This window comes from Manis pentadactyla, chromosome 9, assembly GCF_030020395.1.
Source record: "Manis pentadactyla isolate mManPen7 chromosome 9, mManPen7.hap1, whole genome shotgun sequence".
In the NCBI taxonomy this organism is placed as follows: Eukaryota; Metazoa; Chordata; class Mammalia; order Pholidota; family Manidae; genus Manis; species Manis pentadactyla.
Window position 1 is genome coordinate 95220878 of NC_080027.1, and position 12791 is coordinate 95233668.

The 12791-nt window shown below is 36.4% G+C and overlaps 1 protein-coding gene across 3 annotated transcripts in view; it reads left to right on the top strand.

Moving 5' to 3' along the window:
* The window catches only part of SDCCAG8 (SHH signaling and ciliogenesis regulator SDCCAG8), a 275300-nt gene that overhangs the window by 204499 nt on the left and 58010 nt on the right, over positions 1 to 12791 (top strand). For all 3 annotated transcript variants that reach the window (XM_057507849.1, XM_057507847.1, XM_057507848.1), the window contains exon 16: positions 7775 to 7906. In XM_057507849.1, coding sequence (XP_057363832.1) covers positions 7775 to 7906 — 132 coding nt within the window. The remainder of the gene's footprint in view (positions 1 to 7774; positions 7907 to 12791) is intronic.

Consider the following 12791-nt stretch of genomic DNA (forward strand, 5'->3'; position numbering starts at 1 on the left):
ATATCAACAGCAGCTATTCCTGACTATAAACCTTTACTTTGCCTCACGTAGATCCAAAAGTAAGTACTTTGTTAAGAGACAAATTGGATTATGTAATTTAAGAAAAAAATTTTATTGATCTGGGGCTTCAAACATTGTGTTCTCTTAACATTGCTTTATGGTTGCTTATTAATTATCCTGCTTTCTAAGGAAACATAATGCAGGAATTTCAGTGTCTAAAAGAGAAGGAGGTGCTATATGCTGGTATATACTATTTAATTCTCACAACATCTTGACACAGGAATTATTATTTTTATGATTCTCTTCCTTTCCAGATGAGAAACCGGTACTCATGTTTCCATAGCTAAGTGGGAGAGCTATACTTCTAACTTAGCTATTTCTGCTTCCAAAGCTTAATGGTCTTTCTTACAATAAGTCTAATATTTTATATCTACTACTTACTAAAGAAAATCCAGGCCAAAGTAGTTATGAGAAAGTTTGGGAAAGAAAAAGTAATCTTTAAATTCCCACGGAGAAATAGGCCCATTTGGCATGTGAGAGTTAATCTGTGCCCTTTGTGACCCTTGGTTAACCTGTGCCCTGTGCCCAGAGGCCCCCCTCTTTCCTGCTCTAGATCAGTCAGTTCACCATGTACTGATGTGGTGAACTTGAACCTCAGTCCCTTTCTGGCTCCTCTTGCTTCTGATTCATCTAGCTCTTGACCACTGCTTTGTAAACTGAATATGTTTCTTTATGTCAGACACACAGATGGCACTCAATACATATTTATCGAATGAATGAATGAAACAAACAGGTGTGGTGCTGCCCCCTATATCCTGGTCTGTCTCTGGTACCAGCCTGTTCCTTTGTTGATGGCAGACAGTGTGCAGTAAAAAGCACTTGGGATTCAGAAGGAACTGGGTTTGAACTTCATTCTGCCACTTAGCTTGTTAACCTTGGGTGCATTGCCTAATCTCTGAACACCTCAGCTTCTCCATCTGTAGAAACATTTCTAAAATCAAATTTTCAGGATTATTATGGAAATTAGAAATACATATTGAGAGAGGTAGCTACACATCCAGTCATGCATGAATAAAGAACATAGCATGATGCTTGACAGGCAGAAGTAGAGCAGTGGCTACGGCTGGCATTGATGGCATTGTTTCAATGGGTCTTGACTGGCGTTTTGGCTATCACTTCACCTGGCTGGTATTGTCTTTGCCAGGGAAGCTCTGAGTACCATTTTCTGGCAGACATAAAGTCTGTACCACAGTGAAAATCCTTTTAAAGGCAAAGCAGGATCAGGAAAATGTGGCTCTGCTCGAGTCTCAGGTCTGGCTCTGGTATCTTGTTTTGTAATTCTGAAGAATTAAAATAGGCATCTCCTGTAACTTTACAAGTTGATCCAAAACTAAGGCCTGGCAAATAGGAATCTCTCAATAAATTGTTATTTAGTATGGTTAAAATTTTTAAGAGCCCCAAAAGTATATAAAGTATGCATTTTATGTATCTTACAAGTAGTTAGGCTAAATTATTATTTTAAGGCTGTTTGGTTGTTTACTCTTCATTTCTCGTCAATCCGTGTATTTCCTTGTCTCCCTACATGAAGACTATGAAATTTTCAAAATTCGTGCAAAATTTAACATTCCATTTGATATTATCTTTTGCTTTGAAACTGCCTATATAACTGGAAGGGCTCAGAGTATCTCTTTTTAATAAAAATTAGAAACTTACTATTAAGACCTGTAGAAGCCTCTACACATCTTGTCCTGAACTTTTGGGAGAAATCATTTCCTCTGTGCTTTGAGGTGAGGAAAATCTTGGAGGTTTTGCACTTTTTGAGTGTCACTGTGGCACAGCTCAATCTTCAAAATGATTGTTTACACCACCACATGGTGATGGCGATCCAGGCTTTCCTCAGAGTACTATAGTAAACATTTTCCTGAAAGTAGTTTTATTTATTTTGTATTGATCAACAACTTAAAACAATTTTGCTCCCCTTTTCATACATCTCGTGACATTTCTCTGAGAGTGTTGTGTTATTCAAACCCCATACTAAACAAGTGGATTCATACTATTTAAAATAAGCTTTCTTTACTCACAGATCTAGTCATCTGACTAGAGCCCAGCCAGCCCGGCCGGGGCGCTGACAGCCTGGGCTCCCAAGCGCGTTCTCTCTTGCTCTTACCCCAGCCTCGTGCTAGGCTGCTCTGTGCGTGTGTTTAGAAACGGCTCCTCCGCACGTGTGTATGTGCGCGCGTGTGTGTTGCGCATTTCTCCCCAAGTGAACGGGAGGCGCCGTCCCTCCCGCAGGGCCTCTGGCTGCTGCTCTCTGGAAGCCCTCCACAGTGATTAGCACAGTACTTCCCGCGCAGCGTGCCTTCCCTTGGGCTGGAGTGGCGTCTGTAACCCCAGGGTTTGTGAGTGGCACATCCCACTGACAGACTAAAAATGCACTGCTGGTTCTGTGCAATTTATGTAGCTGGTTTCTGACCATCAGACAAGATAATTCATTCCCTTTTGCTTTTAATTGGCACCAGGCGCACATTCTGACCGGTTTTAGTTGAAGCGCGCATAAACTTTAGCTACCCTTTCGTCTTTATTCCCCAGGACTCTGAGAGCTTATTAGTTATGGGGTGGTTTTTGAGGCTGGTGAGCAGAGATATTTAAATATCTTTGGTGCCACTGTGATTTTTCCTTATGGAAGTGAAGGAAGTGCTTCTCCCTAGGCACTTAGATGAATCAGCAGCAAAATGTTTGCAGTACAGTTTGCAGGAGATCTACAGTGTGGTCTGGGAGGAGCTCAGGAGGTTGCCTCCTGGCTAGCAGGGAGCCTCCGCCAGCTGTGGAGTGGGGATCACGCTGTGCCAGGCTTCAGCCTCGTAACACTCGCATGTTGAAAAGAACAGGATGCAGAGCACAGAAGCTGGGTGTCTCTGTCCATGGTTTTGCTTCTCTTCTTTCTTTGTCATTGTCACTTTCTGGGTTGCTAGGCTTGTGGATTGATGTCTAACACTGCCCATTGTGTATTTGTGATTCGCATTTTGTAATTAAGAGGAACAATGGGAGTCCATTGGGTCTCGTTATATATAATGGTTGGTTTAATTTGTTTCACTTCTATCTTGTTAATTGTAAATTGATCATTAAGATTTGAATTCTAATCTGTCACCAGGGTTGTGGATATTGAGGCTAGAGCAATGATCCTGGTTTTAATCACTGATGATGAGAAACAAATTTTATGATTTTGGTACATATTGCAGTTCATATATTTTAACACTGTATTTTATGGTGTTATAAATATTGTTAAATGACTTTTAGTGTAGTTTTACTGTGTGGACTATAATGTATAAATTATATTACTGTTCTGGCAACAGTAGGTGTCCAACTGTGTCAGTTTAATTGAAGTAAAGAACATACACCCAGTCGAACTATTTTTTTTTCCTTGCATATTTAGATGATGTTAGGTTGGGATGCTACAAAAATTATATACTACAAAAACAGACTGATATTGGGCTCTGCTAATTGTTACCAAAAGTCAAAGGAGAATATCAAAGAATAAAAAAACTAAGGGGTCATGTTTTCCCTTCAAAAGCAATTATCACTGTAATTCTAATTTTAGCGGTAAAATATTACACTTCATGCAAATGTGATTACACAATATAACTGGTATATAAAAATGTAGGGGAAAGTTCATGCTTCTGTGAAGCCATCCAGAAATTACCTAAATTTTCTCTGAACATTGATTAGAGTCAATTACTTTTTTATACCACATCAGGATGATCATGCCACAAATGTAATCTCAAAATTACACAGCAACTTGTAAGTTTGAACTTTTCATTTTATCATGGGCTCTACTACAGACAAAAGATGATGTCCATGTACATTTACCAAATTTTTATTGAATATTGGAAGTTGGTAGGCAAATTACCATTGTAAACAGAGAAGAAAAATATATGCAGAGCAGACAAAAACATTGTAGCAATAAAATACCTGATTGAAATACATACTTTACAAATAACATATTTTTATGGTTATGCAAGTAAGACATCCTCAATAAAGGGCATATAAATACAAAGAAGAACTAAGGGAAATTTTTCTGTGGCATTACCATCTAGCTCTTGTTAACTTTTGGCATATTTCCTTTCAGTCATTTTCCATGTGTATGTGTACATACTCTTACAGTGTGAGGGAGGTAATGCCAAAAGTACACCTTTGCATCCTGCTTTTTCGCTTATTATTATCCGAGGAACATTTTTCTATATCACTAAGTACTCTGGAAATAAATTTAATTGCATCATTTGTATGCACAATAATTCATTAGATGTTTAAGATATTTCCAAGATATTTAACTGTTAATGAATAATATAATAATAATTTTGCACATAAATCTGGATCTTTCATAATTCTCTTAGGTGAGATGCCTGAAAGGAGATTGCTGGTCCAGAGTCTCTGAACCCTTTTAAGCCTATTAATGTGTATTACTTTGCTCAAGTACTACACTAAATTGTGCTTAGTTTGTATGTACACATTTCAGTAAGTGACAAAAAGAAGTGAGAGGTTTAAGAACAACAACAAAAAAATGAGTGAGAGGCACTGTTGCATAGTGGGTAGAACACTCTGTGGGCGTTGGACAGAGGTGTTTGTATCTGTGGATAATCATCATTGGGAGATCTTAGGCAAATCATTAAACCTCATATTTACCTCACAGAGAAAAGGAGATACACATTTATTTGTAGCATTTCACACCATTAATGTAAAAGATGGATTTCACTCTCTGGCATAGAGAAGGCATGCAATAAAGATTTGACTATAATCTGGTTTTATTGTGCCTTTTTTTGAATAAAAAATGAAATTATTTTATAAGTGTATATTGACCATTTATGTTTCTTCCTCTGTGAATATTTTTCATGCTGCTTGTACTTACCTTATTGGAAATTTGATGGAGATTGAGGATGACCTTTTATTAAATGATGCTTCTAACTTCATTTGTCTCATTGTTTTATGTGTTCCCAGTTCTTCTAAATTTTGAAAAAAATCTTTCCAGTTCTTTTTGTTTTTCTTGAATTTTTAAAAATCAAGAAGACTTTAATGAAATTTTTTCCAGTGTTAATTGAGAAATAATTCACATACATTACTATAAATTTCAGGCATATGGCATGATGGTTTGATTTACATGTATTGTGAAATGATTACCACAGTAGTTTCAGCTAAAGTCATCATTGTCTTTTAAATACAATATATGCCCATTGTGAATACCCAGAAAATATGTTAAAGGAAATTTTTTTTTTTTTTAATTCCTAATCCTGACACCTAGAGATAATCAATGTTAATATGTGGTACATATGTCAAAATATTTTTAATTCTAAAATTATATCTCTATATCAGCTGATTTTTAATATCTTCCTTTCTTACCAATATGTCATGCTTTTAGTTCAATAAATAACCCCAGAGTAGCATCTTGGTACTCTTTTGTATTTACTTACATTGACAAATTTTGGGGTTAAGTTTCCAGATACTGAGTTGCAGAGCAAGTTTGCTTCTAGAAACAGTGCCACAATGAACATTATTATTTTTTCTGCAAATGTTTTACATTTTTTTATTGTAAAATCTATGTTTCCTTTGTGATTTCTATTTTAAAAACTGACAGTTTTCTGGAGAAGTACCTGAGAACAGAGAGAGACCCTGAATTTTTTCCTGATCTGCTATAAGAATATTTTTGTTCCTTTAGAATTTCTTTTAGTGCACAGTGCATATTGTGATAGGAGATACTAATCTTGAAAGAATACTAAATTAACAATTTCTTACAACAGACTCTAAATTCTTTTATATTGTATTTGATTTTGAAAGGAGAAATGCAGTCATTATTAACTGGTGTAGACTATTTCAAATATAGGTAAATTCTTATTAGGAGAAGCAAATGTAGACTGAGTGCTTGATCTGAGTTTAAAATGAGATGATCTGTGCCCTCGTGTATAATCTAGCAAGAAAGATGAGGCATGAAACACAATTCAGAAGAATAAATTATAAGCTAATATATGCATAAAAGCTAGAGGTAGTATAAAAAAAATGTGCTGACATATTGGGAACTGCAGGATACTAATCGGAGCAAGTTTTCTTTGAGATGAACTTGAACCAAAATGGAAACACAGTGAGGAATGGGGTGACCTAAAAGTGAGAGATAGCTTCATGTATTTGGCACGGCTTGGTTGGTCCTTGGGATGAATTCCCCCAGCAATTCCAAATATTCAGGAAGAAAAGCCTGTCCCGTTGGCTATCCCGTCTATTGGAGGAATCCTTTCTTCAGAAAGAAATAATTTTACGTCAAGAGTGTCACTTAAAATTCAGTAAAGAAACCAATTGTTAGCTACTTGTATTTTATTATGCAAGAGTTTTGAGCTCTCAGTTCTAACCTCTGAGACAGTGGAGCATGAGGAGCTGGTGGCAGTAGGAGCAATGTTGAATCACAACAAGGACAGGGATACAGTGTTTGTTGGATAGAGATTTTTCTTATCTTCAAATTTGGAGACTTGAGGTTGTCCTCCAAGACACTGAAGAAGAGGCGTTTTCCTGAGGGACATCAACCATCACCAAAGTAAACATCTGTGATCCCAGATGAAATATGTGGAGAGGGAATGCAGGGGGCATGGCACCTGACTTCGCAAAGTGAAGGAAGGTGAATCTTAAGTGTGTACAGAGGGGGATACTTACGTGTGAAGCAAGCTGATCTACTCCCAGGATTCCAAAAAAGCTTGGAAGGCAGGTGTGAAACATAGGATTGAAACCAAAATTTATAGCTCTGCTCGGACCCCATGCACCCTATGTCCTTCCTCCACTCAGAGACCTCACAGCTTCCTCACTGAAGAGATTAAACCAGCAGGCTCTGGGTAACATGGGGGCTCTGAAGTTAGGACACAGGATAAATTAAAAGTGTGCAGTCCTAAAGGTGAGATCCCCACTCCTCTGTTTCAAGCCAGCTCCTAGGCCATTAGTGCTTGTACACAACAAGCAGGAAACTGGAGGATCCTTCTCTTGAGAAACAGAATTGCCACAGTGGGACGAATTACAGATACCATTTTGGGGAATCTGCCATCGGAATAGATGGCTTGCTGCTCAGTCACTCTATGCTAAAGCCACTTGTTTGGGGAAAATAAATGTACACATGTGCACATGTAATCATAATATACTACTTAGCAAGGACCAATATTTAGGGAGTCATTATAATGTAAATACTGATTCTGTTTTAACTACAAACTGAAATGCTGGTAATTACATTGACAAGCTGAAGATGAGGTCAGGGTGCAGAGGACTGCCATTTTTCATTATTATGCCTTTTGTAACTGTATGGTTTTAATCATGTGTCATTAAATTAGCTATGTTAATTAATTAATTAAAGAACTAACTCTCTGTCATAGAGATTAGGCCTGGGTTTCTGCTTTAACAGCATGGTGGCTGGCCTATATTAGGCACTCAGTAAATATTTGGTAAATAAATGATAGTCTTTTTAAAATGGGATCTGATCGTTACCATTTTTGTCTCCTTCCTTGGAGAAGCCATCTCTCTTCAAGTTGTTATTCCTTTATCTTTCTACCACCTGAGTCCCTGCAATGCTCTATCTCTGTACTAGACATTTCTGTAATATTTTATACAATTTCTGAAATATTTTACATAAAATAATTTTTATTTACACTGTTACATTTAACTGTGGATTTTAAGAATGAAAAGGTTATACAATAAAAACATGCTTGGGTAATAGGCACCTGTAACATCTGTCATTTCTGTGTTTCTACCTCCCTAGATCTGAAATAGCTCAGCTCAGTCAAGAAAAAAGGTATACGTATGACAAACTGGAAAAGTTACAGAGAAGAAATGATGAATTGGAGGAACAGTGTGTCCAACATGGGAGACTACATGAGATAATGAAGCAAAGGTAATAAAGGTTTAATAAGCAACTAAAGCAACCTATATAGAATATTTGGTTTAAAACCTTCTGGTAGAGATGGTTTTCTTTGCCTCCAGCTATCCAGACACTCTATGCCTTCTCTCTTTCAAAAACCAATTGTTGATATAATTGAGGAAAAAATGAAAATGTTTCTACACTCCTTTTACTTTTTTTAAAATTTGAAGTCCCCCCTGGGGAGGGGGGGCGCATTAATCTTACAACTTTGACCACTCACTCTACTGAAGAGAAGAAAGGCAGTCAGAAAATGGCATTGCTTTTCAGTCACCAAAATATTAAAATATGGCAATATTTGTGAAGTATTAACCGTTCATTTATTTACTCATTAAAATTTTACTTAAACCAGAGTAAAATTACTGTTCTAAGCCAGAGGTCAGCAAACTTCTGTGAAGGGCCAGGGAGTAAAATATTTTAGGCTTTGTGGGCCACACATAGTCTCTGTTTTGGTTTTAGTTTTGGTTTTTACAATGCTTTAGAAATGCAAAACTATTCTTAACTAGAAGGACAACAAAACAAGCTGGAGGATTTGGCCTTTGGGCTGTAATTTGCCCCCTTCTAGGCAAATAAGACATTTTTCTATTATTTCTTTTATTTTTCTAATATTTCTTTTCTTACATTTGTATATTGCTTAAGAATTCACAAAATGCACTCACCCCAGATTATTTTACCATAAAACAAACATGGGAAATAACTTATTCTCCATTTCCAGATAGAGAACTAAGGCTCAGAAAGATAAAGCTGCCAACTGAAGGTCAGGTAGAAATTTAATCATTCATTCATGCAATGGACACTATTGACAGCTACTATGTGTCATGTTCTCCACCACATGCTGGGAATAAAATAGCCAAGTAAATACAGTTCCCAGTCTAATAAGAGTTTATAGCCTTATAGAAAAGATGAATTTTGGCAAAAATATTTCACAGGTACCTAATTAATTACAGTAATAATTAGTTCAATGAAAGAGAAATATACTGTGTGGTATAAGCACATTTAATAAGGGGAATTAACGTGAGTAGGTAAGTTTCGATGAGAAATGACACTTGAACTGAATCTTTAGGCCACTGGGCAGGGATTACTAGCCTTGGGGCAAGAGCTGGCAAACTGCCCCTGCCCGCAGCCCTTTTTGCACGGCTGGGAACAGAGGCTCATTGATCTGCACATTGTCTGCAGCTGCTGCTGTGCACTTGTGCTGCAGTGCTCATTGAGTAGTTGAGTCAGAGATTGTGACCTGTTGGTCCACAAAGCCTAAAATACTTACTATCTGGCCCTCTCTCCTAAGAAGCTTGCCAGTTCCTGTTCTAAAGAAAGGAAAAGTGTAAAATTGAAGGTCCTGAGGTAGGACTTTTGAGGAAGGAAAGAAACCATGTGTGTTTAACACAAAGAACAAGGGAAAGAGTGGCACATGATGCTGTTGGAGAGGCAGGAGAGAGCCAGACCTAAAGGCAGAGTCTTTACGTTTTATTACAGACCTTTTACTAAAGGGAAGAAATCAAAAGGTTTTTATAAAAACTAGGAAAATGGTGGGATCAAATTTGCATTTTAAAAATAACATCCCAGCTCGAGAGTAAATAAGGGATTAGAGTACCAGACCAGTCAGGGAGCTGCTGGAGCAGTTAGTCAAGTGATGATGGTTGTGGTAATAATAATGTTATGATATTGATCATAATGATAATAATGTTGTGATAATAATGATAATAATGTTGACAGGTATGTGAACAGATTGGTGAAATTTATAGGATGTGAAATCAGCAAGACTTAATAATTGATTTGTTCTATTGGGTTGAGTAGGGGGTCATGTCAAGGATAACACCCATACTTCTGAAATAAGCAGTGTGTACTTGGTGGTGCCACTTATTGAGAACTAGAGATGGAGCAAAAGAAGCAGGTGTGTGGCGGAGATGGCCTGGGTTTGGAATGAAACCAAGCGTTAAGTGTCAGCCTCATTGAATTTGATGTTCAAATACATCATACAGTGGATATGTTTAAGGTAGACATCAGGGACAAAGCTCAGGAGACTTTCTAGGAGACTCTCCAGGATAAAGTTCAGGAGACTCTCTCACTGGAGATAGAAACTTTCATTGGCCGATAGAGGATATTTGAAACTTTAATTGAAGTTGCCTAGAGAAAAAATAAAGAAGGAAGAAGGACTTCTGAATCCTAAACATCAACATTTTTAAAGGTAAGGTTGGCAAAAGAGATTGAGACCAGTAACCTGAGAAACAAGTGGAAACTGGAAGAGCATGTTATCATGCATGCGGAGGGTGTGAAATGCTTCAGGAATCAACCAGATGCTGCGGAGTGATTAAATAAGACTGAAAAGTATCCATCTCACTTAGTGATATGGACATCACTGGTTATGTTAACAAAAATGTTTTTAGTAGAAGAGTGGGTACAGAAAACATAGTGGAGTAGATTGAAAAGCCAAAATAGTAAGTTTAAACAACATTTTCATGAGAATTGTCTGCAAGGGAAAGTGGGAAGCAAGAAGACAGAACAACCAAGTGCTGGTGGGGGATGTATTAGGAGGGACACTCTGGAACAGGTAATTTTTTGTTTGAAGTTGAATTAGATTTGAATATTAAATTCTGGTTGTCAAGATCATTCAAGTTGTAAAGTCAGGAAAGTTACATTTTTTAACTGGTAGTTTGAAACTCCTGGTATCCACAAAGACAGTCCAGAGAACTTACATTAAAGATAGTGAGTGATGGCACTTTTTTTCTAGTTATATTTTTAAATGAGTATTGATTTATATGTTTCTCTCTAGAAAATAGAACCATGTGAAAACTCTACAATGTGTACAGAAGGAATAAGCTCTAGAGCTAGTGGAGACCCATTGAGCTCTCAGGTAGTCAAGTATTATGTCACCAACCCCTAGAAATCCTGCTTGTCACTCAGTTACATATTATACTTTTTTCCTATCTTTCTTTATTTAAATTACATACATAAAAATATTGACTGAAGACATGAATCTGCTGATTGAAATGTAGCAAACTAATAATGAGTTTTAAATTGGTAATTCTTCTATAAACTACTTCAGAGTGATTGTTATCAAATCTGTAGGTTGTATTTTTCTAATATAAATTTTAATCCTTCAATACCAGTATAAAAATAGGAAATAGAGAATTGATTTTTATCTAATTTGACATTTCATTTTGGGAGAATCTTAGGAATTAAGGCAATTCACTATTTTCAGAGAAGTGCTTGATAGAAGCCTAAAATCTTAACCTTTGTTTCATCATTTAAAACAAAATAAGAGAAAATATTGCAGATAGAATCCAACAGTGTTTAAAAAGAATTATACACCACACCAAGTAGGATTTATCCCAGGTATGCAAGGCTGTTAACACATTAAAAAATTAATTTAATCAATCACATTAATAGGCTAAAATAGAAAAATCACAAGAGCATATCAATAGATGCAGCAAAAGCTTTTGATAAAATCCAAAACCTATTCATGATAAAAGCTCTCAGTAAACTAGAAATAAAGGGGAACTTCCTCAGCTTGATAAAGAATATCTACAGCTAACATCATACTTAATGGTGAGAAATTCAAAGCTTTTCCTATAAAGATTAAGTATAAGGCAAAGATGTTCCCTGTCTTTACTCCTTTCATCATCATACTGGAAGTTCTAGCTAATGCAGTAAGACAAGAAAAAGAAATAAAAGATATAAAGATTGGGAAGGAAGTTATAAAACTGTCTTTGTTTACAGATGACATGATCATCTATGTAGAAAATCTGAAAGAATCAACAACAAAAAAACTGGAATTAATAAGCAATTAGAGCAAGGTTGTAGGATACAAGGCTAATATATGAAAGTCAGTCCCTTTCCTAATCTCCCTGGCAACCTGGCAGGAGTTGGTTACTGTGGAATTTTGTGGGGGTTTTTGTTTTTGTTTTAATCTCATCTCTCTGTTTTGTATAAACCAAAAGTCTGTTTATGTTAGATTTGAAATATATAGTCATAAAACTTTCCCTATCCCTAAGGAAATTTCTTGAGTTGATTATGCCTCATTTAGAAGAGCAATCAAAGTATAGACCAAAGCTCCTTGGCTTGTTGATGACCAGAAAACTGACCCCAAATCACAGCTGCTTTCTGCAGTTCTTATGGACAGTTTTAAACAGTATTAAGTAAATGTTTTTAAAGTACTGACATTTGGATTTTATAGGATAAAACAATTTACTGAGAAAGGAAGTACAGTATTCCACTGGGCTCCATGCCTTGCAGAGCCCCTGTGATACTGTACAAGCTCCAGTCACTTGACTTCTGATGACTTGGGGGAAGGACATTTAATTATTATTGCATTATCAGTGTTGTACTGAGGTCACCTTGGTTTTTCAGATGCTACTATTCTTGCTTTTAATTATAAAATGCTCTTAATTTAGCTTCATGATAATTAATTTCATTTGTTGGGATTTGTTTTGTTAACCTCCTACAGTGCAATACTGCATACTTTCACCAGCAGTGTATTGGTTTCTCAATAACAGTGTTTCAAGTCCTGTATGAATTGTAATTCAGAAGTAAGTTATCTGCATCTTTTGCTAAAGCAAATGTATGCATAATCCCCACTTTCCATGTCCCCCTGCCCCCACCAGTTTACTTTAGAAAGGCACTCCTTATGTGATGTGTTGCTTGGGAATCTATGTTTTCAAATAACTGACAACATAGCTATTAAACATACATTAACATCATTGCTATGTTATTTTAGATTTATATGCCTTTATTTTATAATGTCAATTTGTAGAAAAATGTTAAATAATCCATATGTTCCTAATTAAGAAATTCATTGCAACTTGTTTGTTTTGAAATGTTTCTATGTTGTCACTAGCTTTCCTTTCATGGAAATGGGTGGATT